At 39.2% G+C, this 26,688-nt stretch overlaps 1 protein-coding gene and 3 long non-coding RNA genes across 7 annotated transcripts; all 4 read left to right on the forward strand.

The window, feature by feature from the left end:
- Window positions 1-2,974: 2,974 nt before the first annotated feature.
- Window positions 2,975-3,473, forward strand: LOC131227201 (uncharacterized). Its single transcript, XR_009162101.1, has 3 exons — window positions 2,975-3,060; window positions 3,150-3,206; window positions 3,388-3,473. It is a non-coding gene; the product is annotated as an uncharacterized LOC131227201 (long non-coding RNA).
- Window positions 3,474-6,074: 2,601 nt separating this feature from the next.
- On the forward strand, window positions 6,075-10,821 carry LOC131227198 (anaphase-promoting complex subunit 6-like). Of its 3 annotated transcripts, XR_009162099.1 has the most exons (4): window positions 6,075-6,186; window positions 7,939-8,038; window positions 8,694-8,729; window positions 10,404-10,821. XR_009162099.1 is itself a non-coding variant. In XM_058222952.1 (3 exons), exons 1-3 carry the CDS (start codon window positions 7,898-7,900, stop codon window positions 9,151-9,153), a joined length of 258 nt encoding a protein of 85 aa, XP_058078935.1. In that variant the 5' UTR covers window positions 7,510-7,897; the 3' UTR covers window positions 9,154-9,167. The 3 variants fall into 3 exon arrangements, 1 of the variants encoding a protein (XP_058078935.1); XM_058222952.1 differs by lacking the exons at window positions 6,075-6,186; window positions 10,404-10,821 and adding an exon at window positions 9,073-9,167 and having other exon boundaries at window positions 7,510-8,038; XR_009162098.1 differs by lacking the exon at window positions 6,075-6,186 and having other exon boundaries at window positions 7,513-8,038.
- A 5,814-nt stretch (window positions 10,822-16,635) lies between these two features.
- Window positions 16,636-18,223, forward strand: LOC131227204 (uncharacterized). 2 transcript variants are annotated; one of them, XR_009162106.1, is made up of 4 exons: window positions 16,636-16,956; window positions 17,057-17,202; window positions 17,408-17,521; window positions 17,906-18,223. It is a non-coding gene; the product is annotated as an uncharacterized LOC131227204 (long non-coding RNA). The 2 variants fall into 2 exon arrangements; XR_009162105.1 differs by lacking the exon at window positions 17,906-18,223 and having other exon boundaries at window positions 17,408-17,770.
- A 606-nt stretch (window positions 18,224-18,829) lies between these two features.
- On the forward strand, window positions 18,830-19,299 carry LOC131227205 (uncharacterized). Its single transcript, XR_009162107.1, has 3 exons — window positions 18,830-18,920; window positions 19,008-19,097; window positions 19,187-19,299. It is a non-coding gene; the product is annotated as an uncharacterized LOC131227205 (long non-coding RNA).
- Window positions 19,300-26,688: the final 7,389 nt, after the last annotated feature.

Consider the following 26,688-nt stretch of genomic DNA (forward strand, 5'->3'; position numbering starts at 1 on the left):
AATCAGGCCAAATAACTAAGCCTGAACGTACCTATCACCCTGGATCCCTTTTTCAACCGTTGAAAGTAAATCTTAGAGGAATCCGACCCTCAGAATTCCCAAGAAAACTCAAATGACGCTTCAATCACAACTCGTGGATCTTCCAGGTCATTTGATCATCCATTTTATGGCAAAAAATCTCATGTATGAACATCAAGAAGTTTTTACGGCTCAGATCGAAAAATACCAACGCAATAGGGTCCACATAAGATGCATGTACACTATAAGTGCAAGTGCACGACGTGCGCCAGACCATCGGTCAGTCAAACAAGTGCTGACCCGATGAAAAAAATGAAGTTTTCCTCCGTCTCCACCAAACGGCGGGCTGGACCGAGAGCCCTCCATTTGGACACGGTGTGGTCTACCATCTACCAGAATATGAAGAATCCAAACCGATCATTAATCAAGAGAGGTCCTGAAGAAAAACTTCATACGGTAAGAAGGGTACTATGCACACGTACATGTGCTCGTTCGAAGCTGATCGCAAACGGTCAGCTGCATCTCCCGGAAATAAAGCCATTACAAGACTCTCCACGTCAGCGATCCGCATCCACCATCCTCTCTAAATCCCAGCCATCCCTGGGAGTGAAAATCCGGGCCTTCCAACCCATTACCGGAAATGAACAGGCAACCACCTGAAGAAGCAAACGGCGCTGGAAACTTTCCTTCTTCGGAAACCCCAGCTGGTTTAATCCAGGCCTTTTATCAGGACACGTGGGATCATCTCCATCGTACCCTCTAGGGCAGCACCCGTCTGTAAACCGAGAATAGCTATTCTCGCGAGATAACCGCATGAGGCGGAATATCCCGTGCGGTGTGGTGAAACGCCAATGAAAAACCTCAAAAATGACCCTAGCGTGATCAAGGGTCCCATCTGATCCGTTTAAATGGATCTGATCATGGGAATATGCCGTAGATGAAAACTTGCCATTGCCACCCTCATCATCTTCCCCGTATACACGTGGGACCCACCATCAGAGCATGGCCCCACTGAAAAAAAAAAAAAAAAACTGCTTTTCTGATGGACCATGGCAGCAGAAGCCCACCCCCAGGGTCAGATGGACCCCATGCACAACAGCTTTTCAAAGATAGTCGTTTCAAGGGCCGTTTCATCTCAGCCGTTGGCAGGTTCGTGCGGGCTCTTCCTCTCGGCTATAAAAGCCGTTGGGGTGCCTTGGGTTTCGTACCAAAGAGAGAACAACAGAGAAAGAGAGAGAGAGGGAAAGAGTGTGTGAGAATTGTGGGTGTAAGCCTGGTGCCGCACTGCACCGAGTCGAGCCGTTCGAATCGGATCGAATCGGGTCAGTGCAGCCCGTAGTCACCACTGAGAGAGAGAGAGAGAGAGTGAAGCAGAGAAGCACAGAGAGTGGCAGTGAGGTTGTGAGAAAGAAGAAAACCAGGAAGAAGAGAGGAAGGATTGGTGCAAGCTTGGTGCTGCACTGTGTCGACCCGGCTCTTTCAAACTGAGTCGAACCAGTGCGGTCCAGCAGCATCTCTGAGCGTGAGAAGGAGCCAGGTAACATCAAACACCCCACCTCCATTATCCACTTCGATTTCCGGTTACAACAGGGCCGTAGGCACTCTTAATCAGACCATGTAAGGGCTGAGTTTGGGCCAAAACCAGGCCAGGTAACGGCTGCGATATGGGCTGTTACCTGGGCTGAATGAGATAGTCAGCAAGGCTGTGTTTTGAAGTTGAATGAGGTCTACAGCTGGGCCTCGAATTGAAACAAAAACTAGCCTTCAACAGGGCCGAAAACGGCTTCCCGTCAGACGGTGGAAATCAGGCTGGGGACGACCACATTTTGGGTCATGTAGCTGGACCTCAATCATCCCTCAGCTGGTCCAACAATGACCACATTTTGGCCTGTGGGGTGGACTGAAAATAAGGGCCAGAAGAAGTGCTGTGGCCAATCAGTGTGCTGGGCTGAAACTAACCCACGTTTGGGTTGAAATCAGCCTCAGAAAAGGGGGCTGAAATCAGGCCTAGTTTCAGCTAGAAGGTGGACCAAGATCAGGGCCAAGATCGGCCTTAGGTGTGGGCCGAAACTAGACCACAGTTTGTGACTCTACTTTGGATGATTGGAATCACACTGATTAAATACTCCTAACCATTCTATTGGATGATTCTTACGGAAGGGAAAATGAATTAAATAAGATCCATCAAAGTTCCTCTGTGTGTCCTTTTACCCCCTAAAAGACCTCCAATCCAAGGGTTACCATTGATCCTGGAGTTCCAATAAGCCCACGCCACCCAAAAAAGAAAAAATTGCATACCCTTCCAACAAAGCCACCTTCGACAGCCTTCATCTGAGTTGGTGGACCTGCCAGCCTGTACCAACAAACAACAGGCATTATGATAAACCAAAGATCCAGGAAATATCATATAGAGGATTAAGACAGATGAAGACTTGCCAAACATCAGCAAAAACAAGATGTCAAAGACAAATACATAGCTGAATGAAGCCAAAACAAACTGACCATTGCACAAATACATAGCTGAATGATTTATTTTATTTTTTATTTTTGTTTCTTTCATTATAGCTCTCTTTCCTTTTAGAAGTTCATATAAAATCAAAACCATCATGGAATTTAGTTTCTTTTATAAGCTCTTCTTGCTATACTTAAACTTTCTTTTTATCTTTTTTTGGAGGTTCAGATTGAATCAAAACCCTATGAGTCTCAATCTTTTCTTTGCAATTTATAGTTGTACCAATATGACAAGTTGGATTTGCAATTTGTATGATTCACTATGAATTCTAAATAACCCAACAGATATAGACTGATTTTTTTTTTTTTCCTTTTATTCTAAATCAGGTACAACTTTATACGTATCAAGTATGAGATCCTTCTTGCATTTTATAGGTTCTGCGCCCGTTTAATTATCTGTTCCTTCTCTTCTTCTTCTTCTTCTTCTTCTTTTTGGACTTGGTGTTTGTTCTCCATATTTTTAGGGGCCTAGCTTATATTCACAGTGTACCCGGGGTTTGTCATAGGGATGTGAAGCCTCAAAATCTTCTGGTATGTGTTTTCTTTATTATGGATGTTTACTGAATTTGTTCTGTTTGGGAACTACAACTGTTTATCTTACTTGGTGAATTTTTGTGCAGGTGGATCCTCTCACCCACCAGGTCAAGCTTTGTGATTTTGGAAGTGCAAAAATTCTGGTACGTGCACACTTTTGTGCTTTTTACAGTGTATTTTCATGCTTGATACCTGACCAGTGGGAATATATCAAGTTCTGCATATCATCACAAGGGGAAAGCCAACATATCATTTTAGACTTTTACTCGCATATTTGTTTCTCGATTTTGGCTCTGAAATATGTGTTTTTCGTTATTATAACAGGTCAAGGGAGAAGCAAACATAATATACAATTGCTTTCGCTACTACCGGGCTCCAGAGCTTATATTTGGAGCAACCGAATATACTACGTCAATTGATATATGGTGTAATGCCCCGTACTTTTCAGTACTCGGGTGTCACCATGAAAATCTAATTTAACTTACATGTGTGTGAGAACACATGTAACGTAGTCATACAGTGATTCTCAATCTATCCATCTCGACCGTCTAGTGCAACCTTGATTCATTTATCAAGTCATCTAGCAATTGAGTCTCGAGGACAAAAATCATCTCATCATGAAATTTGCATTGATCTTTATGAACCCACTGTCCCTGGGATCTCAATCGCCTTAATAGGCCAATTAAACCATACATCATGAGTTTCAGGACCTGAATTAGTGAATTCACCGTTCATTAGACTCACAACATTCTACTAATCAATTTAACGATCAGTCTTCCTAAGTCGACCATTAAATTATAAAATCTGACCATAAATTGCTCCAGCAATAGAGATGCCTGAGGTTGGATAGATGGCTCAACGTTGACGGCCATGATCAAAGGCGGATCATACAAATAAAATGACAAATGAATAAGCATCCGTGTGTACATATAGTAACAATACGCAGTGTATGAGTACAAATAATATTATTAGGAGTGTCTAATAAATAAATTAGTTGGACCTGAACACACCAAAGAGCGTAGAGTCTCTTGTTCGTCGATATTAAAATCAGGATCGATCCAACCGTAGAGTCATGGACACCCTACTATTTAACCGGACTAGGTTATCGCGTCTTTAGACTGTCATGGACCTTTACTTAATTGCCCAAACCCTTTGTATACTTGATAATTCAAATTTAGGATTAATCTAACCATAAATCAACCAAGTAAAATCAATTAATGACTTGATCATTCAGTGCTAAGTAAAATAAATAAATAAACAAATAGGAATATTAACAATAACAATAATTGATATTTTACTAAGAAAAATATAGAAATGCTACCTGAACATTCCTAGTCATTACTATGACCATCAATGGACTCCTGGTATTGAAGTAGGACTCCTTTAGACCGTTGATTTTTTATAGTATGGCAATCAGACCGTTAGAGCAATAGAAATTGACGTTTATAGACTATAGTTCATTGACATGGCCCACCTGACTTTTAAATTCGCCTCATCTTTGGTCAGAGGCTCTGATTGGGTCCACCAAGTGAACGGTCGGAGTAGATTGTATAAAAACATCATTATGGGCCCCACATTAGTGCGTATGTGCATCAGGGGAGGTGCACCAGCTGTGCACTGGACTAAAGAAACCGGTCAAACCGGATTTGACCGAAAGTTTCTAAAAGAAGGAAGTTTCTTCTTCCTTTTTCAGTCCCGCGCTCAGCGCTTTTGAACGGCCAAGCAACCGTTCATCTATTCAAGTTGTGGCCCACCTCCACTACCACTTAAATGATCCAAACCTTCCATATGATAGAGAGCCCACGTTCAAAAAAAATACAACACTTTCACAGCGTGAAACCTACGAGTATGCACACAGTTTCCGGATGAACTGGGCTGGTGTGCAAGTACAGTTGTGTTTCCAGCCACTTCTAAATCAAACCATTGTGATTTATATGGGCCACCTTGTGACGATCGAATCCGTTCAAATTTCAGGCCTCTCGAATCCATTTAGGATGGTGGACCCAACATGAATGCACGCATACGTGTGTGTGCTGAAATCCGGCCCAAAAACTCCCTCGCACGACCCGTTCCCAAAATGGAAACTATCCCCACCACCTTCTCCCGCCAGATGTTGTTATCCGTGTGAGGATTTCTCCTCCAATCACAGCTCTCTGTGTGAGACGAACCCAAACCATCCATTCACGGTTTTCCAGTGGAAAATCGACGCCAAAACCGTGTTCCCTTAGCGGTTTTTAGAAACCGGACACCTAAATCATATCCAGACCATCCACTTCCATCCAACGGTCCGAAAAAGCTAGGTTTTGATATAAAGAGGAACGTGAAGGACCGAGCAACAGTAACCTCTCTCACCTTCTTGCGGCAACATGAAGGAAACCATCTGTTTCTTCCTCCCTTCGAACCTACCACCCAAACCCTCTTAGAGCTTAGAAAGAGCCCATCCATAAGCCTTATAGGACCCATATGGACTGTCTGAAAGAAGCAGATTGAAGGAAGAAGCAGTGTTTTCAAATACGCCATTAATGGCGTGTCATCTTCTCCACCGCTCAAAACCGAGTCGAAATCGGTTCGGGCGCACGTCTTCAGAATCTCACCATATGGAGACGTCCCTGGTGTTGGAGGAGGTAGATGAAAAGCAAATGGAAGAAGAAAGAAGAGAGAACGGGAGGGAGTGAGCTCAAGCTGGTGCCGCACTACACCAGGCAACTCAGCCCGACTGAGTTGCTGCTGAACTTGGACCCACTGGCGCGACTCAGTCTAGCCACTGAGTCAATGACCCGTCCCTGGTCGTCCAACGGCGTGGCTGGACCTGCAGCAGAGATGGGAAGAGGAAAAGACGGAGTGAGAGGAGGTTCGAGTGGGGCCGAGTTGCTGCCCAGCGAACCGGACCGAGCTGCGTCTGGGTCCAGGTGTTGCTGGTCGATACGAGAGAGAGAGAGAGAGAGAGAGAGAGAGAGAGAGAGAGAGAGAGAGAGAGAGAGAGAGAGAGCGTTGATTTTTGTTCTTTTGTTTTTTTTGGTGCTGTGTTTGTTTATAAAGCAAACAGTTATATGTATCTGGATCTTCTGTTCACGCAGATGAGAAGATAGAAGGTCTCCGACAAGATTTGCAGTTGAAAACCAGGTAACCAGATGTTGCTTTTACTTGGAATCAACGATACTAGTAACCATATTGATGTGGGAAGTCTGTTTTTATTTTTATGGAACTGAAGCTGCATTGTTCTTCTAAACATCAAATCTTCTAGTTTTGACAATGTGTTTGTCGATTATGCTTGTAAACGAATCGGTATCTGACTCATTCAAGTAATTCAAAAAAAAGAAAGAGTTAATGATGCCATTCTTATGGAAGTCATTCCATGTAAGATTCTTCATGGATCATTTGTGTCTCTGTATCAGTTGTAATTTAAGCTTTTGTTTCATTTATTCATTTTGATGGAGAGAGTGATAAGGATGTGTCTAAACTTGTGTCTGATTTTGAGGCATACTTGTCCTAGTCTGGTTTATTAAAGGTTATAGCTGTAGAGCATAACAATGATACTTAAATACCATTTTCTATGCATTCATGGTAATGAGTGGGTCTTCTTTGTGAGAATGAGATTGCCCAGAGTTGTGCTGCATGTTCAGCAAGCAATGTGAGCTATTGGATGCACAATGGTTTTGTTACCGTCAACAATGGAAAAATGTCACTAGGGAATTTTCTCACAATTCGTGAGGTAAGTAACAAAATGTATGCGTTTGGGAAACGTTCTCATTTCGTAATTTGAGTTTATTTTGAGTAGAACATTTTTGGAATCTTTTCTGCATTCTTTCTTGCTAGAATTGTTTCGGCCATAACCAATTAATTGTGCTGTAGGTCTTCAAGCTGTACCATCCATTGACCTTGAGAGATTTCTTGATCAGCACGACCTGCCAACCAGTAGATTAAGGTCTATTTCGTTGATGTTCATGTGGCTAAGCTGACAAACAGCATTCTTATCAATGAATTGTTTGATGCACCATTAAATTCTTGATAGAAAACACATAAAAGGGATATTCAGAACCTTTCCTTGAAATCCCTTATAGAACCTTCCAGTCTAACCATTTCCATCATTTTACTTGGAGCCTCAACTACCACCACAAGGAAGAAAGGATATGAAGGATCCCCTTGCTTAGACCCTGGAACGCCCAAAGTATCCTTTTGATGAAGGACCTTTATGAAATTACGTCTAAAAACTTCAAACTTTCTTGAATTTATGGGCTTTTCATTTCCCTTTTTAATCTACTTCTTAAATCTACTTATGGCAATCAGCAACCCGACTTCCCACAACTTCATCAAACCATGGGGCTTCTTGAAAGGAGGATTCTGACCTTTTGGAAGTCCCAAACTCACCCGCTGAATCTGCTCCATCCATCATACATACATACAAGCATGCACTTTTTAAAACACGCATCTTGCTGAACATGTCATGATATATCCTTACTGTTGTAATTGCAGATTTGTAAACTGTATTAATAGCGTTAATCGCCATTTTCATTCTGTGGACTCTTAGCTTAAAAACTTCAGTCATGGCTACTGCTTTGTGTTAAAGCAATTGAATTATTACAGAATGAGTAAGCTAATAGCATTAATTGCCATTTTCATTCTATGGACTCTCAGCTTAAAAACTTCAGTGGTGGCTACTGCTTTGCGTTAAAGCTATTGAATTATTACAGAATGAGTTGAAGTTGACTGGGGGCTTTTTTCATTTTTGTTCTGGTGTTATTCATATAATGGACGCTCCTTGTAGGAACTATTGGTTACCACGCAGCATGACTAATTGTGGAATTTGAATGAAGTTCATATTTCATTAGCCTTGATGCCAAAAACTAAAAAGGAAAAAAATCTGTTGTCTGTCAGGATGTACAATGAGGCGATCTCATATTATGAGAAGGCACTTGCCCTTTCGACCAGAAGTTTGAGCACCTATGCAGGTCTGGCGTACACTCATCATTTGCAGGTAATAATACTCTTTAAGCCTTGGAATCTTTTTGGTCTTTCCAATTATTTCCTTTGTATAAAGCAAAAGTTTTTTTTCCTTCTTTTAATAGCATTGTAGAAACAATATTTGAAGCATTTACTTAGTGAAAAACTACAAAACTGGTTCTGAGGAATGCACTTGGGTTAATGCAGTCCGTATGCATTTGGTACCTTTTGCAGTCTCCAAATTATAATAGTATTGTTGGCATATATCTCTTTAGTGTTTAAGCATCAAATAGGTCAATGAGTGTGTGTGGTTTGATAATCCCGACCGTATTTAGCAGAAGAGACTTTCATAACTTTCTAATAAGAGCTTATGCGAGTGGCATCCAACTGATCAAGCCTCACTTTTTAGTTTTGTTGTTCCCTGCTTTCGTACTTAAGCTGGTTTTGCAATATTGAGTGCCGGATATCAGCAACGCCAATCTATATATTCTTTTTAGTGCATTTGGGTATTTACGCCTTTTGTGGTGGATGCAATGTGTTATGCCCTTTTCTCTCTGGATGAATCCAAATTCTGAAGGGCTTCTTACTCTTGCCTTCGTGCCTAGAAAGCAATTATCTCTCAAGTGTAGACGAATTCCATTTCAGTCCAATAATTCCAATGTCTTGATGATTGTTGTTTCCCTTTTCAGGATAATTTCAATTCTGCAATTAGATATTACCATAACGTCAGATACTACTAGCCATTTTTGTTGCTATTGCATTGCTTGAAATTTGCACGTTAGTTTAAATTGTATACTCCATGGAATCAAACAGAATATGATCAAATTTCCTTCCTCTGTTATAGGGGAACTCCAATTTATGCGTTCTATCATTTCAGCTAATAGGATTTGTTCCTTTTATCATCATCATCATCATCATCTTGAACTGCAAGTTATTATTTACTTTTTTTTTTCCATTTGGCAGAAAATAAATTAATTAAGTCAATGCAACTTTGAATTTTTTTGCCCGATTTTGTTTTGCACTTCACAATTGAGCAGTATTTAAAAGCTTTGTTGGTTTTGCAATCAGGCTTTGTGGTTGAAACCCGATGATCAGTTTTGCACAGAGATGCTAACTTTGGCGCTTGTGGATGAATGTCGCCGTGGTTGAAACCCGATGATCTTTTTTTTTAAAACAGTTCTCTTACTTATTTCCAATGTAAAGCCTCTAGCACCATCTACAAATATATTATAAATCGTGAATCGTAAGATTTGTAAACTTTTGGTCAAGCAAAGCTAATAATAGAAGAGAACAATTATGATTTGAATCCTAATCTAGATTTGAATCGTAAATCGTAGGATTCATCTAGAAAGGGATTCAAGGTGGGATTCAAATCATTTTGCTTAAGGGCCAGTTTGGGTAGCTGGCTTAATCGGTATTATGGTGGATGGGATTCTCTAATCCCTGATGTGACAGATGGAGTGGTGTTCAGATGGCGTCCGTCTCTCGGCATATTAAGAGGGATTGGCACATTAGATGGAGTCGTACGCGGCTTATCGGTTTAAGATGTTTTTTCTTGTACTGGGACCCACAGCGAATGTATGCGGCTTATCCCCGCCGTCCATTCGTTTTTCCAGCTAATTTGAGGTGTTGAGTCAAAACTTGAAGCATATCAAAAGCTCTACTAGACCATACCATAGGAAAGAGTGAGAATAATGATTTCCACTATTGAATTCTTCCTAGGACCCACAGTGACATGGGATGTTGTCCCTATTGTTTTCTATGGTGTGGTTTATTTGAGCTTGGATTTTTTTAGGTAGTATCTCAAAATGAGCTAGCAAAATAGATGGACGATGTAGATATAAAACACATGCATTACGGTGGGCCCCATAGCACCCAACACATCATGCACCACAGTTGGGAATTAGGTGGGGCCCAACCTCACCCAAGAAGGTGTGGCCCTTACTGTGGGTCTGCATTAGGGTGGGCTCCACAGCACCTAACACATCATGCACCACAGTTGGAGATTAGATGTGGCCCCGGCCTTACCCAAGAAGGTGTGACCCTCACCATGGGACCCACCTTGATGCATATATTATATACCCACACCGTCCATACGTTTTGCCAGGTTTCAAGGCAAGTCGATACAAAAAAATGAAGGATCCATTTCTTAGGTGTATCATACAATAGGAAACAGTGGTGATTGAACTTTAATGGGCTAAGATGATACTTGTTTGTTTTCCTTCATCCAGATTAATATGATCTTATACATAGGTTGGATGATAAATAAACATTAAGAAACATTACACTAGGCTTTAGGAAGTCTTTAATGATAGGGCGTTCAATTGAAGTTGCTTGTCAGGAAACATTTGTTTATGCCTTGCCTCAAAATCTTTTTTCATAACCTGATATTGGTGCAGGTACACTTACAAGTTGGGGCATAGGTTATTCAATGGTTCGTACATTTGGAGTTAGACATATCACTTCGAAGCATCTCCTTATCTTGGACAAGATTCTTTACAGTGTGTAGTAATTTTTCGTGACATGGGAAAGGTAGGAACTCTCTTGGAAACCTTTCTCATGCACATAGATTGATGGTTTTGTATGCCTTATTCCTCTCCTTTCATTTCCATGAAACAATGCTTAGTATTTTTATTTATTTATATTGTTTTTAAAAAAAAAAAGGGTAAACAGTATAAAACTAGGTTGAACATTCACATCTAGTAGACCAACCAAATCCTCTCATGGAGGTGTAATATTTATGTCCAAAAAATACAAGTAAAAAAGCAAAAAGAATATCCAACAATGTAACGACATTCTCTCAGAAGGAAAAGAAATTCACATGATTTCCAATGGTGCATACTTTTTGACCAGCTTTCAGGTCTTCGGAGACACCGAGAGGTATGAGTATCGGTTCATCTTTTAGATTAACAACTTGTAAAACAACAATATCTATCTTTTTCTCATATCCAACAACCTCTGCCTTGTGGTGTTTTATGTTAAGAAAAGATATACTGTATGTAACTAAACAGTAAGAGTCTGATTGCAAAATCAAAAGCATAGCATTTTAGGGATTTCTCAAGACTATAATGATGTATGACAACAAAATATTACATTAACGTAACTCAATATGAAAATAATAAGGCATATGAAATGAATTAAACTGTAAAAATCAAGCACTAAAGTAATAGAACTTGATGTTCTTGAAAAAAAAATCATAATTTTTTCTAACGATGTGTCTTTTTAAAAAAAATGTTATGAAGAGTCTAATACAATGAAATAATAATTTTTTTTTGTAAAATTTATAAAACATTAGATATAAATTTAAAGTAAAAGAAAAAAAACACTAACTCGATATCGAATGCACCGTCAATGATATGATAATTCGTGATGATCTGTCCATCTTTGAGCAATACCTATCTTACTCCAAACCTTGATTGTCGTGTGTTCTTTGATGTCGAAGTATGTTGCATTAGTAAAAAAAGCAAATAATCAAAAATCTACACAGTTACCAAAGCATTATGGGATCCTTTGGTAACTGTGTGGGTTTTTGATTATTTGTTTTTTTACTAAGGCAAGATACTTTGATATTGAAGAACACATGGCGATGAATGTTTGTGGCAGGATGCGTATTACGCAAAAATGGACATATCATCACGAATTATCGTGTCATTGACGGCGCATTAGATATCGAGTTGGTGTTTTTTTTTCTTTTCCTTTAAATTTATATCTAATGTTTTATAAACTTTACAAAAAAAAAAAATTGTTTCATTGTATTAAACCCTTTATAAATTTTTTTTAAAAAGGACACATTGTCAGGAAAAATTATAATTTTTTTTTCAAGAACATTAAGTTTTATTGCTTTGGTGCTTAATTTTTAAAGTTTGATTCATTTCATATACCTTATTATATTTATATTATGTTACGTTAATGTAATATTTTTCTGCCATATATCATTATGGTCTTGAGGAGTTTATAAAATGTTATACTTTTGATTTTACAATCAAACTCTTACTGTTTCGTTATATACAATATATCTTTTCCCCACATAAAACACCACAAGGCAAATGTTGTTGGATATGAGAAAGATATAGATGTTGCTGTTTTACAAGTTGTTGACTTAAAAGATAAACTGATACACATACCTCTCAGTATCTCCGAAGGCCTGAAAGCTAGTTAGAAAGTATGCACCATTAGACATCTTATGAGTTTCTTTTCCTTATAAGATAATGTTGCTACATTATTGGATATTCTTTTTAATTTTTAACTTGTATTTTTTGGACATAAATATTATACCTTCGTGAGATGATTTGGTTGGACCATTAGATGTGAATGTTCAACCTAATTTTATACCGTTTACACTTTTTTTTTTTTTAAAGAATTTTTTTTTTTTTTTTTTTTTTACTTATATAGATGATTTCAGCCCTCATCATCATTGTTGTCATTGTAATCATCATCATTGTCATCGTTTAAGCCTCATCCCAATTAATTGTGGCTGGCTACATGAATCTTGTTCTACCATGCCACTCTATCAAGAGCAAGGCCTTAGCTAGACAATAGATGATCAAGTCGTTTCTTACTACTTCAATCCACACCCTTCTGGGCCTTCATTTCATCCTTTTAGAGCCTTCAACCTGCACCAAGTCATTCTTAGCTAGCATGGTTCTTAGTCTTCATCGCACGTGATTAAATCATCTTAGTCTAATTACCAGCCTCTTATTACTTACAAGTGCTACTCCTAAGTTTTCTCAAATGCAGTCATTTGTTATTCTGTCATTCCTTGTCCCGCCATGCATACATCTCAACATCTTAATTTCAGTTACACTTATCCTAAAACATGTTGTTCTTCAATCGCCTAACATACAATCGCATAAAGCATGGCTGGTCGTATAACTATCCTATAAAAATTTCCTTTCAAGGTAAGTGCCACATGGTGATCACGTAAAACTCCAGAGACACGTCCATTTCTTCCACCTAGCTTGAACAGGCAACATTCTTTTCAATCTCTCTAGACTCATGCATTATATCCCCACTGTCCATGATTTGGCGCTTTGTCTCCTTTTTATTTTTATTTTTTTTAAATTTCGTCAATTGTGATCCATAATAACATTTCCATTACTGGAATGGGGCAAGACTTCAATGTTACATTCAGCTGCATTCGCTCCAACTGACAAGAAAGGACAGTGGTGTCTTCCTCTACATTCCCCAACCCAGCCTGCATCATGTCCATGGACATCTAAAACCCTACACCCTGCTTCCATGCACCATCCCTACCACCAACTTCTTCTGCGAGTCTCCCGATACATGTCCCTGGGCCAAATGCCCTGCATAGGTACTTTGGACCGCTATTCAATCCGATTAAATCCAGCTCTGACACCTTGCCTAACTGAAGAATCCTCCCCTGCATCCGATTTCTTCCCATCGTCAGAGGAACTCAGCCCTTCCATCCCTACATGACCATCCCTAGCATCAGAAACAAATGCAACATTTTTTTGTAGTGCCTTGCTGCTCACTAGATACCTGATGAGAAGGCACCCCTCTACCAGAATTAGTAAAAAAGTTCTCCAACTGTTGAGAAGGGAGAGCAGTTTCTGTACAAGGCCAGGTGCTGCCGACACAACTTGAAAATTTTCCTGCTGATAGCTATTAAAAGGCACCGAGTTAGGAGCAAAATTCTGCCCCTGAGAGTGACTCGCTGACTCCTGAAGCCCGGAGCCGACCTGACGACCATCAATGTTGCTCTCGGAGACTGGAATCTGTTCTGCATTCCTTGAATCTTCCCTCCCACGACAGAAACATCTAGATGCTAACTGAATTCCTAGCCGCTAGACAGCTGCATCGACAGGCACTGCCCTGTTCATAATTTTCCACATGAAGATGGTTCCAATGACCATATAATGCAATCTTCCCTATCCGAAATCTGAACATTCTTGCTCCGAATATTATGAATAGATGCCAGAACTGATTCCTTAATTATATCAAAGTTCCATAACCCATCCTATAACATGAAGTCTAAGACTAAAGCATTTCTGAGGTGCCTGGGAATGTGAACCCCAGGAGCCGCAGCTAGCAATCCAGCCCCGATCCAATTCTGAGTCCAGAAATTTATCACTCCTCTTCCCACCAACCATCTAGAGTTTTTTTATTGTAGCTGGGAGATTCCGAGCCATGTCTTTCTAAAGTTTTAACCCAGTAGAGCTACCCTGCCTTCTCAGAATTTAGCAAGGTACTTATAGAGCAAAAGAATTTTGCCTAAAGCAAGTTGCCCGGCAAAAGCTTCTAGCACATATTGACTTGGAAGCTCTGCATAACCTCCACCAAACTTCTAACCCCAAGGCCACCTTCTAAGGTTGGAAGACATAACTTTGCCCACTGAACCGAAGGAATCTGAGGCTCCTCTCCATAGGTTTAATATCTTCCTCTCTTCGTGTCTCTTTTTCTGTCTTTCAGATTTCATGCATGCTAACTGTTTGATGAAATGGCATGCTATCTGTTTGATGAAATGGCTAGATTTCATGCATTCTATCTGTTTGATGAAATGGCATGTTATCTGTTTGATGAAATGGCATGATAGAAAGTCTGTTTGAATGGCTACAAAACTATGCCATTTGTGCATTTAAAGAGCCACCATCATTTTTTAGTTTGAAGAACTTTTTTTTTTTATAGGTTGGGAATGCATATAATCCATGCTCCTGTACCATTTCACCATGCTTCCTTTTTTCTTTTCTTTTTTTTCTGAACAAGCATGAAATTGTATCATAAGAGAAAATCTGCTTGAGCATCTGTGATCAGCTCTGCTGCACTGAGACCTGCAAAATGCTCCTATACCATTTCATCATGCTTCCTTTGGCTTGATGGTCTATGAATTTATAGTAGTCAAGTGGCCAAGCTGAGGTCTCTCCAAGCCTGGATACCTGCATGGTAAAACATAGGCATGATCCCAGTCCAACCATTGATGGACTGAAACAGATAGGCCAGAGCCCAGTCCAAATAATGAAGGTTGTCCAAGGCAAGTAAGCCTAACCTAGTTTGGGCGATGATGGGCCAAAACAAACAGACCCATGCCCGAGCTTAACACCCACTCACATTTATACAATATATGGAATATTTATTACGTATATATGCCTGATTGGTCATATGCAGTGGCTCAAAATAGGCTAATTCAATTATGAGTTGAGCTAGATATTTATAAAAGGTATGAAATATATATGAACTGCATTGTATGTGTAGGATATATTAAAAAATAGTCCTCCATAACTACCATTGGGTCTGTTACACCAACCCAAGCCTCACCCAAAACCAGGCTAGATATGAAGCTTGAGGGGCAAACCCACCTGAGGGGTAGCTCCACTTGCATTCCTAACCAAGGCTTCCTTATCTTTAATGGTTGTTCTGTGGCCATCTGATCCCCTACTATAGATACTTTTTTTTTTTTGGCTTATTGTTGGACTTGGCCATTCATCTTTCTTATAAATTTATGAACCAAATAACTTATTTCCAAATTCTTATATTTCTACCCTTATTTTAATGTGTCAATCAAGTATGGCCTAAATTTTTTTGTGGGGCCTGCCAGAAAGTTGTAATTTTTTTATCAACAAAGTTACACAGATGTTACACTCCTACCTTTATCCCATTTTATTTATTTTTCTAATGTGTCAACCAAATAAAAATTAGGCAATCCATAATCTGCTAATTCAGGACTGACTATTTTTGTGATTTGTAACCTCCTAGATTAGAAAGTCCTAGGATCAAAACAACCCCTTAATTTAAATAGGTTACTACAAGTCCTACACACATATGCGAGTATTAGGGGCTATCTGGGAATATAGTGTTTTTCACTATTTGCTTTATAAAAGAATAGTTGTGAATCATGATTATTATTATTTATTTATTTTGAAAATGTAGCCTTTTGATTTCTTCTCTAAAAGCTAATCTAAGAGCATTTCTATGATAATGTGAGACAAATATTATTATTGATTATTAACATTTAAATGAATATTGACCGTTAACCTTTCAACATTTTCATTTTTTACTATAGAAAGGATTTTCCATTTCCATGTTGAGATGTCACCATCTTCACATAGGCCTAACAATTCATGTACATAGACACATTGGCCCATAATTTTCATATGAGAAACTCAAGTATTTTTCCTTAGGTGAAACATCTCTTTCTGTGAGAGTAAAACAATAATCTCTCTTGAGAAAACAACCCTGTAATACATGCATTTATGGATTAAGTGATGCCCATGCATCTCAGTAAATTTAAAAATCTTAACGATCTAATTAGGGCCCTTAAATTTGAACAATTTTATTTTTAACTGTCCACTTAATAGTCTCTAATTGGATGACTAGGATGGATCAGTGTGATTTTCCATCTATAACTGGTCGACAATAGCCATAATATGGGGTGGTCTGACCATATATGGAGAACATGATTGACTTGCATGCCATGTAGGAGCTGACTCACCACCATCACTTTAAAAATGGTGCTATACATGCATAGGAGTCTAGCTAACCCATGGTTATCATGGTTTGGATTAACATTTTTGTTATAATCTAATCATCATGGCAACGTAACCATATGTTGTTTATGGTAATGAGTCATGTATCAATGCTGATTATTAATGATCAGATGTACCGGTTGCATGTTATGATAAAGTCAATTGTTCCACACATGGTGGGCCCCATGAAAAGTTAAAGCTATTTGAAGACCAAACTCCAATGATAGTCATAGATGCACTCTATAGTTCAACATATTGATAGTCTGCATGTTTTTTCTAGTTACTCTATATGTTGTTTGGTTTGGTTTTTGTAATTTTGAATGAATTTTGTACTCTATATTTGAACATATTAGGCTCCATTTGGTCGTCACAAGCCAAATGGAGCCTAAGCCCCTTTTTAACTCTGCCAATGCAACTCCTTGCATTGCCGGTCCCAAGCCCGGGTAAAGGAGGAGGGAGAATGGGCGTCAAGGTGAATTGTGTACTTTTCTTTCAGTTTCTGAGAGAAACTTTTTTAAAATGCTTGAACGCTCAATTAAAAAAATGCACGTTTGTTGGTTGTTGCTGAACAGAGGGAACATTTGGATGCTGGCACAAAATTGCTGAGGTTGTTGTGGCACGAAAGGGCACTGCTGGTCCGGGATCATTTGTGAATTGAATGGCGGAGCTCCAAACAATCAGATGTCAATGGTCAGTCTACTGTTCAGCTCCAAACAAGGTATGACCATGTGGCTTTCATTTGTTTGGAGTAATTTGTTGGTGGTCCAAAAAATCCTCATTTTTTTAATATTATACTTTGAAATGATATGACAAAATGGATGGACCACATGAACCGTCCATTTAGCTAGGTCCTGGTGGGGGTAGTACCCAATCTATGTGGGCTGCATTGCTGATCCAACCCTAGTCTCCCATTTGTAAATCAGGCTGGTCCAATAACCATGGAAGCCACCACATGAATTTGAAGGTTTATGGGATGGCTGTTCACTGGCACCAACTATAGAAGCGGATTGGCAGGTGTAACACACACCACCAAAGTGGTGAGAGTCATTCTCCCAACTGCTATTTTTAGTGTTGTTCTTTAAGATTTGGATGTGAATCATTTTTGAGATGGTACTTGTAACTATGGGAATCTGTACAGTGGTTATGAGATGAATAAAGCTGTGTTGAACTCAGCTCTCTTCAATGACGGGAATGCATGTGGGGCATGTTTTCAGATTGTATGTAACTTATCACAGGAACCTCAATGATGTTTGAATGGCATATCGATTTAAACTGTTGTATGTGCATGCACTTGTGTTATATGATCTGAAATTTCATTGTCCATGTTTCTAACTGGACGATCTGGGGCCTTATCTATGTTTTTGTAAACCTGGTTTATCTTGAATCATCCATGTGACAGCATGTTTTGTTATTTTTGGCAGATTGTGCCCTGTTGTGTTCTCGAGGGCTTAAAAAGGTTAGTCAAGATATGGAGCAAGTGCACATTTGGTCAAATTGCTACCAGTACCTAGTCTTGTCATTCCAGGAGGCCCTTGACTGGTGGTTCCTCATTCTCGGAAAATTCCTTCTGATTTCCTTTGTCAACTGCACTTAGCTGCCAATTGCTCTTACATGATCATCACGCAAGACCTAATGCAACTTTATTCTTAAACTGGTGTTGGATCTCTACAGCACTCCAAGTATGATCTTTATCGACATTTTTTTTCCAGCACGCAGTAATTTGTTGTTGTTGTTAATCTGCTCTGACACTCAAAAATGATTAGGTCAAGAGTGAGGTCAAGAGTGCTTGACATTCTGGAAACATTAGGGTCACGTTCTACGTCACGAACTTCTTGAATTTCTGTTTTCTCCAAGTATGAGATTTGTGATTGACTTCTTGTGTAATACCAACTTTGTTTTGCTTTCTAAAATTTTCCAGGGTTGAAGTCTGCAAGTTGACAGGGTCCTTTTTCATTTAGTAGTAGATGTAACCCTTGCATTTCTGCCATGCAGACTTAGCAGTTGTCTGATTCCATTCATTGTTCCTGATGATACGAGGTTAGCATGATGAATTGTCAGAGAACCTAAACTCGAAAGAAGTTATATAAGACCTTGTGTGACAAGACCTTGATCATTGGGTTTTATTGACTAGTGAGCGAAGGCATCTTTCCAGGCTGGAAATACTTTCTGTTTTGGTGGTTCCAGGATTAGAGGCAAGATGCATTGCATTCTGACAGCGCTGATATCATTTAAATCAGATCACAGCCATGGAGATGTGATTCAAGAGTTATTAGTAAAGGGGGATTGAGCTCAAAATGCACATTAAGCGACTGTCTTGAGTTAAATGAATGTACATCTATTTTGCGTAATTTTGGTTTTGTCAGGCAGGTTGCTATTAAAAGAATAAAGAGAAAGTACTACTCTTGGGAGGAGTGTAGGAATCTTAGAGAAGTAAAGGTAAATATTGATGGTCTTTTCTGCCCTAGTTGTTGAGATTATTTGTTCGTGTTTGTCAGGTGATGATGGCCTTCACTGTTTTGGCAGTCCTTACGGAAGATGAACCATCCCAACATTGTGAAGCTGAAGGAGGTTATCAGAGAAAATGATGTCTTGTACTTCGTTTTTTAGTATATGGTGTGTTTTTCTGAAGAGATCACTATATTGTTATCCTTAATTCATTATGTGATGTTTAATTTTGAGCATTTTCTTTGTATTTGTTTCAGGAGTGCAACCTTTATCAGCTCATGAAAGATAGGCGAAAACCTTTTTCAGAGATTGAAGTCAGGAACTGGTGCTTCCAAGTCTTTCAAGCTCTTGCTTATGCACCAGCGTGGATAATTCTACCATGATCTTGAGCCAGGTTACAAATTTGCATTTCCTTTTGGTATTTCTTTCTGGTTGATATGAATCTGGGATATGCTGGTAATTCTGTTTAATCGCATTGAAATCAATAAATAACACTAGGTTAAATGAAAACTATAAGGGTCAGATTGAGCATGATCTTACACTGATTTTCTCCTCATCTGTTATTATGTCTTGGCTTCAAATAGGCTTGAGCAGCTGCGGATGTTGTCAATCCCATCGACATGCGTCCCAACAATTTGGACAGCTTTGGATGCAGCAGGTTTCCCTGTCATGTCTATCATGTGGTGTACTGCTAAGTAATTCTTTTGCCATTTCCTTATGATTAGACAGCAATGAAAAAAGAAAGAGAAAAATGAATCTAGCAAGCTAGAGAAGGTTCATTGGTGATTGCTTGTTATATAATTCAGATACGAGACCAGTTCCCGTTCTACTTTTGCTACAGCTCCCGTTCTACTTTTGGCACAATATAATCCGTGCTAATGTGCCTTTAGGTACGGATAGTATAGCTACGAATTAAATCCGTAGCTAAGTCTCTATCGCTACGAATTAAATCCGCAGCTATATCTCTTAGACACACTATAGAACAAGTTGCTACGGACGCGCTACGGATAATAACCGTAGTGATAGATATCTAGATACGGCTTTTAGCTGTAGCATTTGCCCATTTTCTGGTAGTATAATGTTAAGCATGTCATAAAGCCTCGAGATAGAAAACCAATACTTAACAGTGATCTTGTTTATGACTCTACCATCAATACATATGTGCTACGTGCCATCTTTCTTAGGCGTAAGAACCACGGGCTCAGACTCTTACAAATGAATCCCTTTTTAAGCAATTCATCCACCCGCCTCTTCAACTCGGCATGCTCGATGGGGTTCATTCTATAGTGAGGGAGCTTTGGTAGGGTCGCCCCTGGGACGAGATCTATCGCATGTTGAATGCCTTGCATTAGTGGAAGCTCGTCCGGAAGGTCCTCAAGGAAGACATCCCGAAACTCCTTTAGGACTTGACAAGCCTCCTGGGGTATCCCCATAGCAACCTCAAGTGTACTCTCCCTAGTCAGTAGGCCGCACACTATAATCTCTGCCCTTAGTCTTTCTCTCAAACTCCCTAGCATCTATGATGTGAAAAGACTTCGACTAAGGTGCCCTTTGACTCTTATGACCGCTTAAGGACGCAACATCTTTCGCTCCTGTTGACGATTTGGGAGGGAGCGGGCTCAAGATAAGCTTCCTTCCTTCATGCTTAAATATACAATTATTCGTATGCCCGAATATTGTGACATCTTTGTCATAGAGCCATGACCTTCCCAAGATGATATGGCCAACGTCCATCATGACCATATCACACCACAACTTGTCCTTGTATGGTCCAAAATCAATTGGAACAAGGCATCGCTGGGTCATAGGAAGGGATGTCGCATCCACCCAAGAAACTCTATATGGGTTGGGGTGAGGGACTAGCTTTAACCCCAGGCGGCTCAAAGTAATTGGGTAAACTACATTCTCACAACTCCCGCTGTCTATGATCACTTTGCAGCTCTTTTCTCTGCACTTGGCGTAAGTGTGGAAAATGGTGGTTCTGTGCCAATCTTCACTTTTCCTCATCTGGGTCAAGGCGCACCTCACCACTCCAAGTGGGATAGTCTCCACAGTATCATCATTAGCATCACTAGCTGGGTCAAGAGAGGGGATAATGATCTCCTTATCACCCTGGTCACCATCAACTTTATTTGCCACTTCTTCCTTAGGGTGTTCGGAAACAAAGACAATGCATGTGCCCACCCTTATTTGAACACTCGATAGCGATGTAACTCATGCTCCACATTCCCCCAATATAGTTTTGCTTGGCCCACCAATTTCATCTCGACGAACCCAACTTGTCGTGGGTCTGACAGACCGTGCCACTCAAAGAAGTGGTCTATGTCTGTCAACCAGTCAGAAAAAACTTTGATGTCCAATCTCCCATCAAAACTGGGGGCGTCAACCTTGATGCCCTTCATGACCTTAGAAACAGGGTCCTTGTGCTCATGATATCTCTAGGGGTGCTGACGATGCATCCCATGATGCACCCCATCATGACCCTCTCATTGGGCAGGAAGAACAAGATCACGATTGTATATGAGTGGTAATGGATACACCCCATCGTGTCTGTTGCCAGACCCGCGGGCCTGGTCTGTGTCCAAACCATCCCTAGGCGGAATAAGGCCCACAACTTGGGATTGATCGACATCCCCAGTGTTAGGGGTCGCCTGGGCTCCACCTACATTGGCGGTTGGAATACCAGCCTCTAGACGCACAACTCTCTCCTCTAGATGCGTGAACTTACTATCCTGATGCGCAAACTATTGCGCGATATTATCCCTCAAGGTTCAAAATTATTGATCCATTCTCATATTTAGGCCCTCCATAACCTTGGTAAATTGATCGGAATCTATGGTGTAATGGAGACCGAACTCACGACCAGTGCGCCTGGGTATATACCAGGAATGACAAGTGAATAGTCTCAAATCTATGTACCAAAAATGGGTAAAAACGATGATACCAATGCAATTCAACTACCCTATATGACCTAAATTTATATGGGGACTCAACAAAACCTAGGAAAAAGGGTTGAGTAAACTTAACAAAATATGCCCCATACGCAAAGCGGTCATGCGCCAGGGGTGCAAGGGGCAGCGTGCCCCTACCTGGCATTCGGGGCGGAGCGCCCGAAACCTAAACGATTTTTAAATTTTGGGTAAAGGGTTTCTATAGATTTTTTTTAAAAAAAAAAAAAAACTACAAAGACGGATTGACAATAAATCGACCCATGCTAAAACTGAGCTCTGATACCAAATTTGATGCAAAGATATGTGATGACCCAACCCTAGATGCATGTAAAATCAAGTTAAAGAATATTCAAATAAATATACCAATTAACTAACGATTTCCAATCAAAGGGTGCTCATGTACAACACGTACATCAGCTAATGCAGATTACAACACGTGTATACATGTATACAATAGCTAATGCAGATTACAACTTGTATAGTTAACTTGTACATGTATATTGTATACATTAGCTAATGCACGTACAGCAACTAACGCACGTACAGCAGCTAACACATGTGCAGTAGCTAACACATGTATGGTAGCCAACACGTGTACACATGTACAGCAGCTAATGCACGTATGCCCACATTAGCTAACACATGTATGCCCACATTAGCTAACACATGTGTTGTACGTGTACAGTAGCTAAGCCAACACGTGTACACATGTGTATAACACGTACTTGCAGATTAGCTATTGCAAATCTGCTTCACACATATGTCAACACGTGTACACATGTGTATAACACAATGGATAACACGTTTATAATCGTGTACAGATTAGCTATTGCATGTACTATTACATGTACAGCCAACATGTGTACCGTGTGTACAGATTAGCTATTGCATGTACAGCCAACATGTGTACCGTCTGTACAAAAACAACACGTATATAGAATAACATGTGTATCTTATGACCGTTTTGATACAACTTATACCATTTTATCCATTGGTCATGATAGACGGTTTGGATACAACTTATGTCATTGTACATCACTACAATACAAATGGATACTGCCAACACATGTATACAGCAGTGGTGTATATCAATACAAATGGATAAGCACAACAGCAGTGGTGTAGTTCAATACAACATGGATAAGCATAACAATAGTTGTGTAGTTCAATGCAACAGCAGTGGTGTAGTTCAATACAACATGGATAAGCACATCAGCCTATACGATAGTTATATATGACACATGGGCCCACTTGTACATCAGCCATATATAACACGTGTATAGCCATATATGTGTGCATGTACAATTCGTGTGCATGTACAGCTGCCAACACCAACACATGTATACATCATCCAACAATATCCAATTCGTGTAATCATGGGACTGATGTGTGAACACGTGTACACATGGGTCTGATGTGTACACGTGCACATCACTCAAGTACTTATGTTTACACATATTTAAGTGGAGATATGTCACAAGCAATTCATGTATACCATGTTATTTGTTTATAGAATGGTCCACATGTAGTACTCCATACGTGTACACAAGGTGTATGGAATCATAAAGGTCTACATGATTACCTTGGTCCATCATTGTCGGGTTCACTTGAACATGGCATACGTGTATACAAAATTCAAATCTAATCCACCATACACATGGATTCCAATCCAAAAAAAAGGGTTACTTACCTTTTTAGATGAATTTAATCGGAGATCCGCTGTTAAATATGCTCTGATACCACTGTTGGGAAGCGCGGAAGGTGAGCCCTCAAGATCTGACGGTCTACACGATGTTTGGAACCTTTACAAAGCAGAAGAACGGTGCTCTAACGGCCCGCCTATCTACTACTGGAGCAGATGGAACTATTCACACCTCTGATCTTACGGTATATAGTGGTCCCGGATTGCGATCTATGGATCAGATCGTCCCAAAGACAAGCTAAGATGGACAGACTCTCGTGCACAATGTTTCTCTCTCCGTATACTCTTAGTATTTTGTATATGTCATTATGCGAGAGAGAGCGCATGCCTTTTTATAGGAAAGAAGGGGAGTTTGGATGAGACCATATCATCCGGTCTTATCCCTATCTCCTATCATAAATCAAATTCAATTTTGAATTTGAAATATAACAGAAAAGGAGAGGCCGGAAGATGCCTAAACATGTGGAACCCACCCACTAGTGATTGCTCACCAGTGGGCCCCACTGGCCTACGTCCAACATATTCTTCTGGATTATAGTATCCAGGATTTATATCAACTGAAAGGTTATGGATTTCTTCCTGAAGAGGTGCTAAAGAGCCTCTTCAAGAAATTCATACCCATTCACAGCAAACAATTGCCTTTCCATGAAAGGACATGACTCTATGTCATATGACAGTTATTTCTGTACCCATTCAAACAGGAGCAGTTATCCAACAGGAAAAACTGAATCCACATAAGCGACACATGACATAGGTGCCACATGTACAATCATGTCACAATTACTCTTAATCAACAAAGGTCATAAAATCATCAGGATAAACCCTCGTTCAATTCCAGTTGTACCATGGCCAAAAAAGTTTGAACCATGTGCCAAAAAGACTATCTTTTTGCTCCTTACGACGATGCGAAGTGCTAAGTGCACCTAATAAAGCGCCCAAGCAGCCCTACAGCCCACGCCACGTGCGCGCGTCCTTGAGGAGATTTGAACCCTGGTTGCATAAGCAAAAACCTCTTCTCTTACAGACTGGCTATACGCACTATTTATGGAAAGTTTAAATAATTAATATATTTATTTACTTTCTAAAAATAACTTTTATTTTTGAAATTTATTTTTATCTAAAAAACACAACACATGTCATATCCTATAATAAAAATTTTACAAACATAATGCCTATCTATAATTGCTGGAAGAAGGCTAATATGCTAATGATTTTTTAATGCATTTTAGGCCTTTCTGATTCATGGATCTCTCTTCAGTGTTCTTTTGTGCTAATTGTTATTTTTTCCCTCTCAGGTTTTATCCCTGTCATTATGCTCCTTTTGCTTCTAATCTCAATGATCTGGATTAGTTGAGCATAAGCTTTGAACTCGGTTCTCCATTCAAACCATTCAATCAGCTGATGGGGGTTTTTCTAGCTGCAACGTCAAATTTTGCTTGGAGTTATTATGCACGATTGATCATAGTTGTTCAATTTCTAATTAATTTAGAGCTTGTTCTAGTTGATTAGCCTAAATTAGATTTTTAGTGAACATGTTGAGAAACTCATTTCCATTGATTTTTTTTTTCGAGTAAAAAACTTAACTGAGTTGAGTTGATTTTTTCATGAGTTGTTATTTTTGTTAGTTTATGGATTTGATAATCCATTATTTATCATCATTATTGTAGCCTTGTCTTTGAAAGTTGCCAATTACAGGCACTTTCATCTTCTTTCTTTCTTGTTGGCCCGCTTTTAATCAGTTGTACTATTTTGCTTTTTTTTTTTTTGTTTTTTTGTAAATGGGCAGTATTGAAATCATTGAATGGTGATTTCACACGACCTTTGTTGAGGTTATGCCTTTGGATTTTTTTAATTGGTTTTTCATATCAAAAGTTATTTTTCTCTAAGATTCTTGAATTTGTTAGTTTGGGGTTTTCTATGAAAATTTTTGTTGTGTTTTGTGTTTACTTTCATTTTGTCTTCTAATGGCCATCTTTTTCTTTTGGTTCTTGCATGTTTTGTACAGGGTTTCAGGTTTTGGTTTATTTTTATTTTCTTAAAGTTGTGGGCTTTTGGATATTTGTTGGGTTTCCAGACATTTTGGAGAGTAGTCATAACCAGTGTTCGAATTATCTCCGATATTATCTTTATCTCCGGCTTAGCGATACCGATAACACTGGTAGAGATACCGATAACGCTGGTAGTATCGAAAATTCCATGTATTAGCAATGTATCACCAACGTATCAATATTACCAATGTAATCGCCAATATTTTTAACTATGTAAATTATAGGTGCTGTATTGCCAATGCATAAATATCACCAATGTATTGCCAATATTTTCAACCATGTAATTCTAGGTAATGCTTGTATCATAAGTGTATTGATGATATTTCAACAATATCAGCAATGTATTGATATTATCAAATTTTTGTTTATTATAAAAAATTTACTTCAAAATTATTATTTTTTCCATTGGCACATGGTTGTATGTAGTGTTCAATTTGTCATTGATAATATTGATAATATCGGGATATTATTGATAGAGCAAATTCTATGATATTGAGACCACAATCTTTCATTTTCTTTCCAATTATTGATGATTTTTTGGTGAAATATTATGTGTTGTTGATATTTTGTAATATCGATGGATATTTGGATGAAAGGTTTGATGGTTAAATGGGCTGGATGAGATGGTTGGACTGATTTTCTTTTAATAGTACATGCTTTTAAGGCCCCATCAAATGGAAACTTGTTATGTATGTATTCTTTTTTCAATTTTTTTAATTTATAAATATGCAAATATGTACATTTTAACATCTTAAGTTTTGCTGAAAATTCCACTATTTTTCTCATGTTTCACCGCATTTTCGATTATCAGCAATATTATCGACGATATCGATATTGTTTTCGTATCTCTGGCCAGCGAAACTTGTAGCGATATCAATAATTCAAACATTGCTCATAACTTGATTTTGTAGGTATAATTGACTGTTGCAATTTAAAATTTCATACTGCAAAATGTGATTTATGCATTTTAGTTTGCTGCCTAGGTTTATTTGGTACTGAAATAATGAGATTTTATTTTGTTCACTTCCATCAGGTTATCTGGAACATATAAGGAGTGG

The sequence above is a fragment of the Magnolia sinica genome, chromosome 15 (genome assembly GCF_029962835.1).
Source record: "Magnolia sinica isolate HGM2019 chromosome 15, MsV1, whole genome shotgun sequence".
In the NCBI taxonomy this organism is placed as follows: domain Eukaryota; kingdom Viridiplantae; phylum Streptophyta; class Magnoliopsida; order Magnoliales; family Magnoliaceae; genus Magnolia; species Magnolia sinica.

Bases quoted from the DNA above. Each gene is read 5' to 3' on its own strand.
- LOC131227198 (XM_058222952.1), top strand. From the start codon at position 7,898: ATGCCAAAAACTAAAAAGGAAAAAAATCTGTTGTCTGTCAGGATGTAC. The intron at 8,039-8,693 runs GTAATAATACTC...TTCCCTTTTCAG, and splicing joins CGTACACTCATCATTTGCAG to GATAATTTCAATTCTGCAAT. The intron at 8,730-9,072 runs GTCAGATACTAC...TTTTGCAATCAG, and splicing joins CAATTAGATATTACCATAAC to GCTTTGTGGTTGAAACCCGA.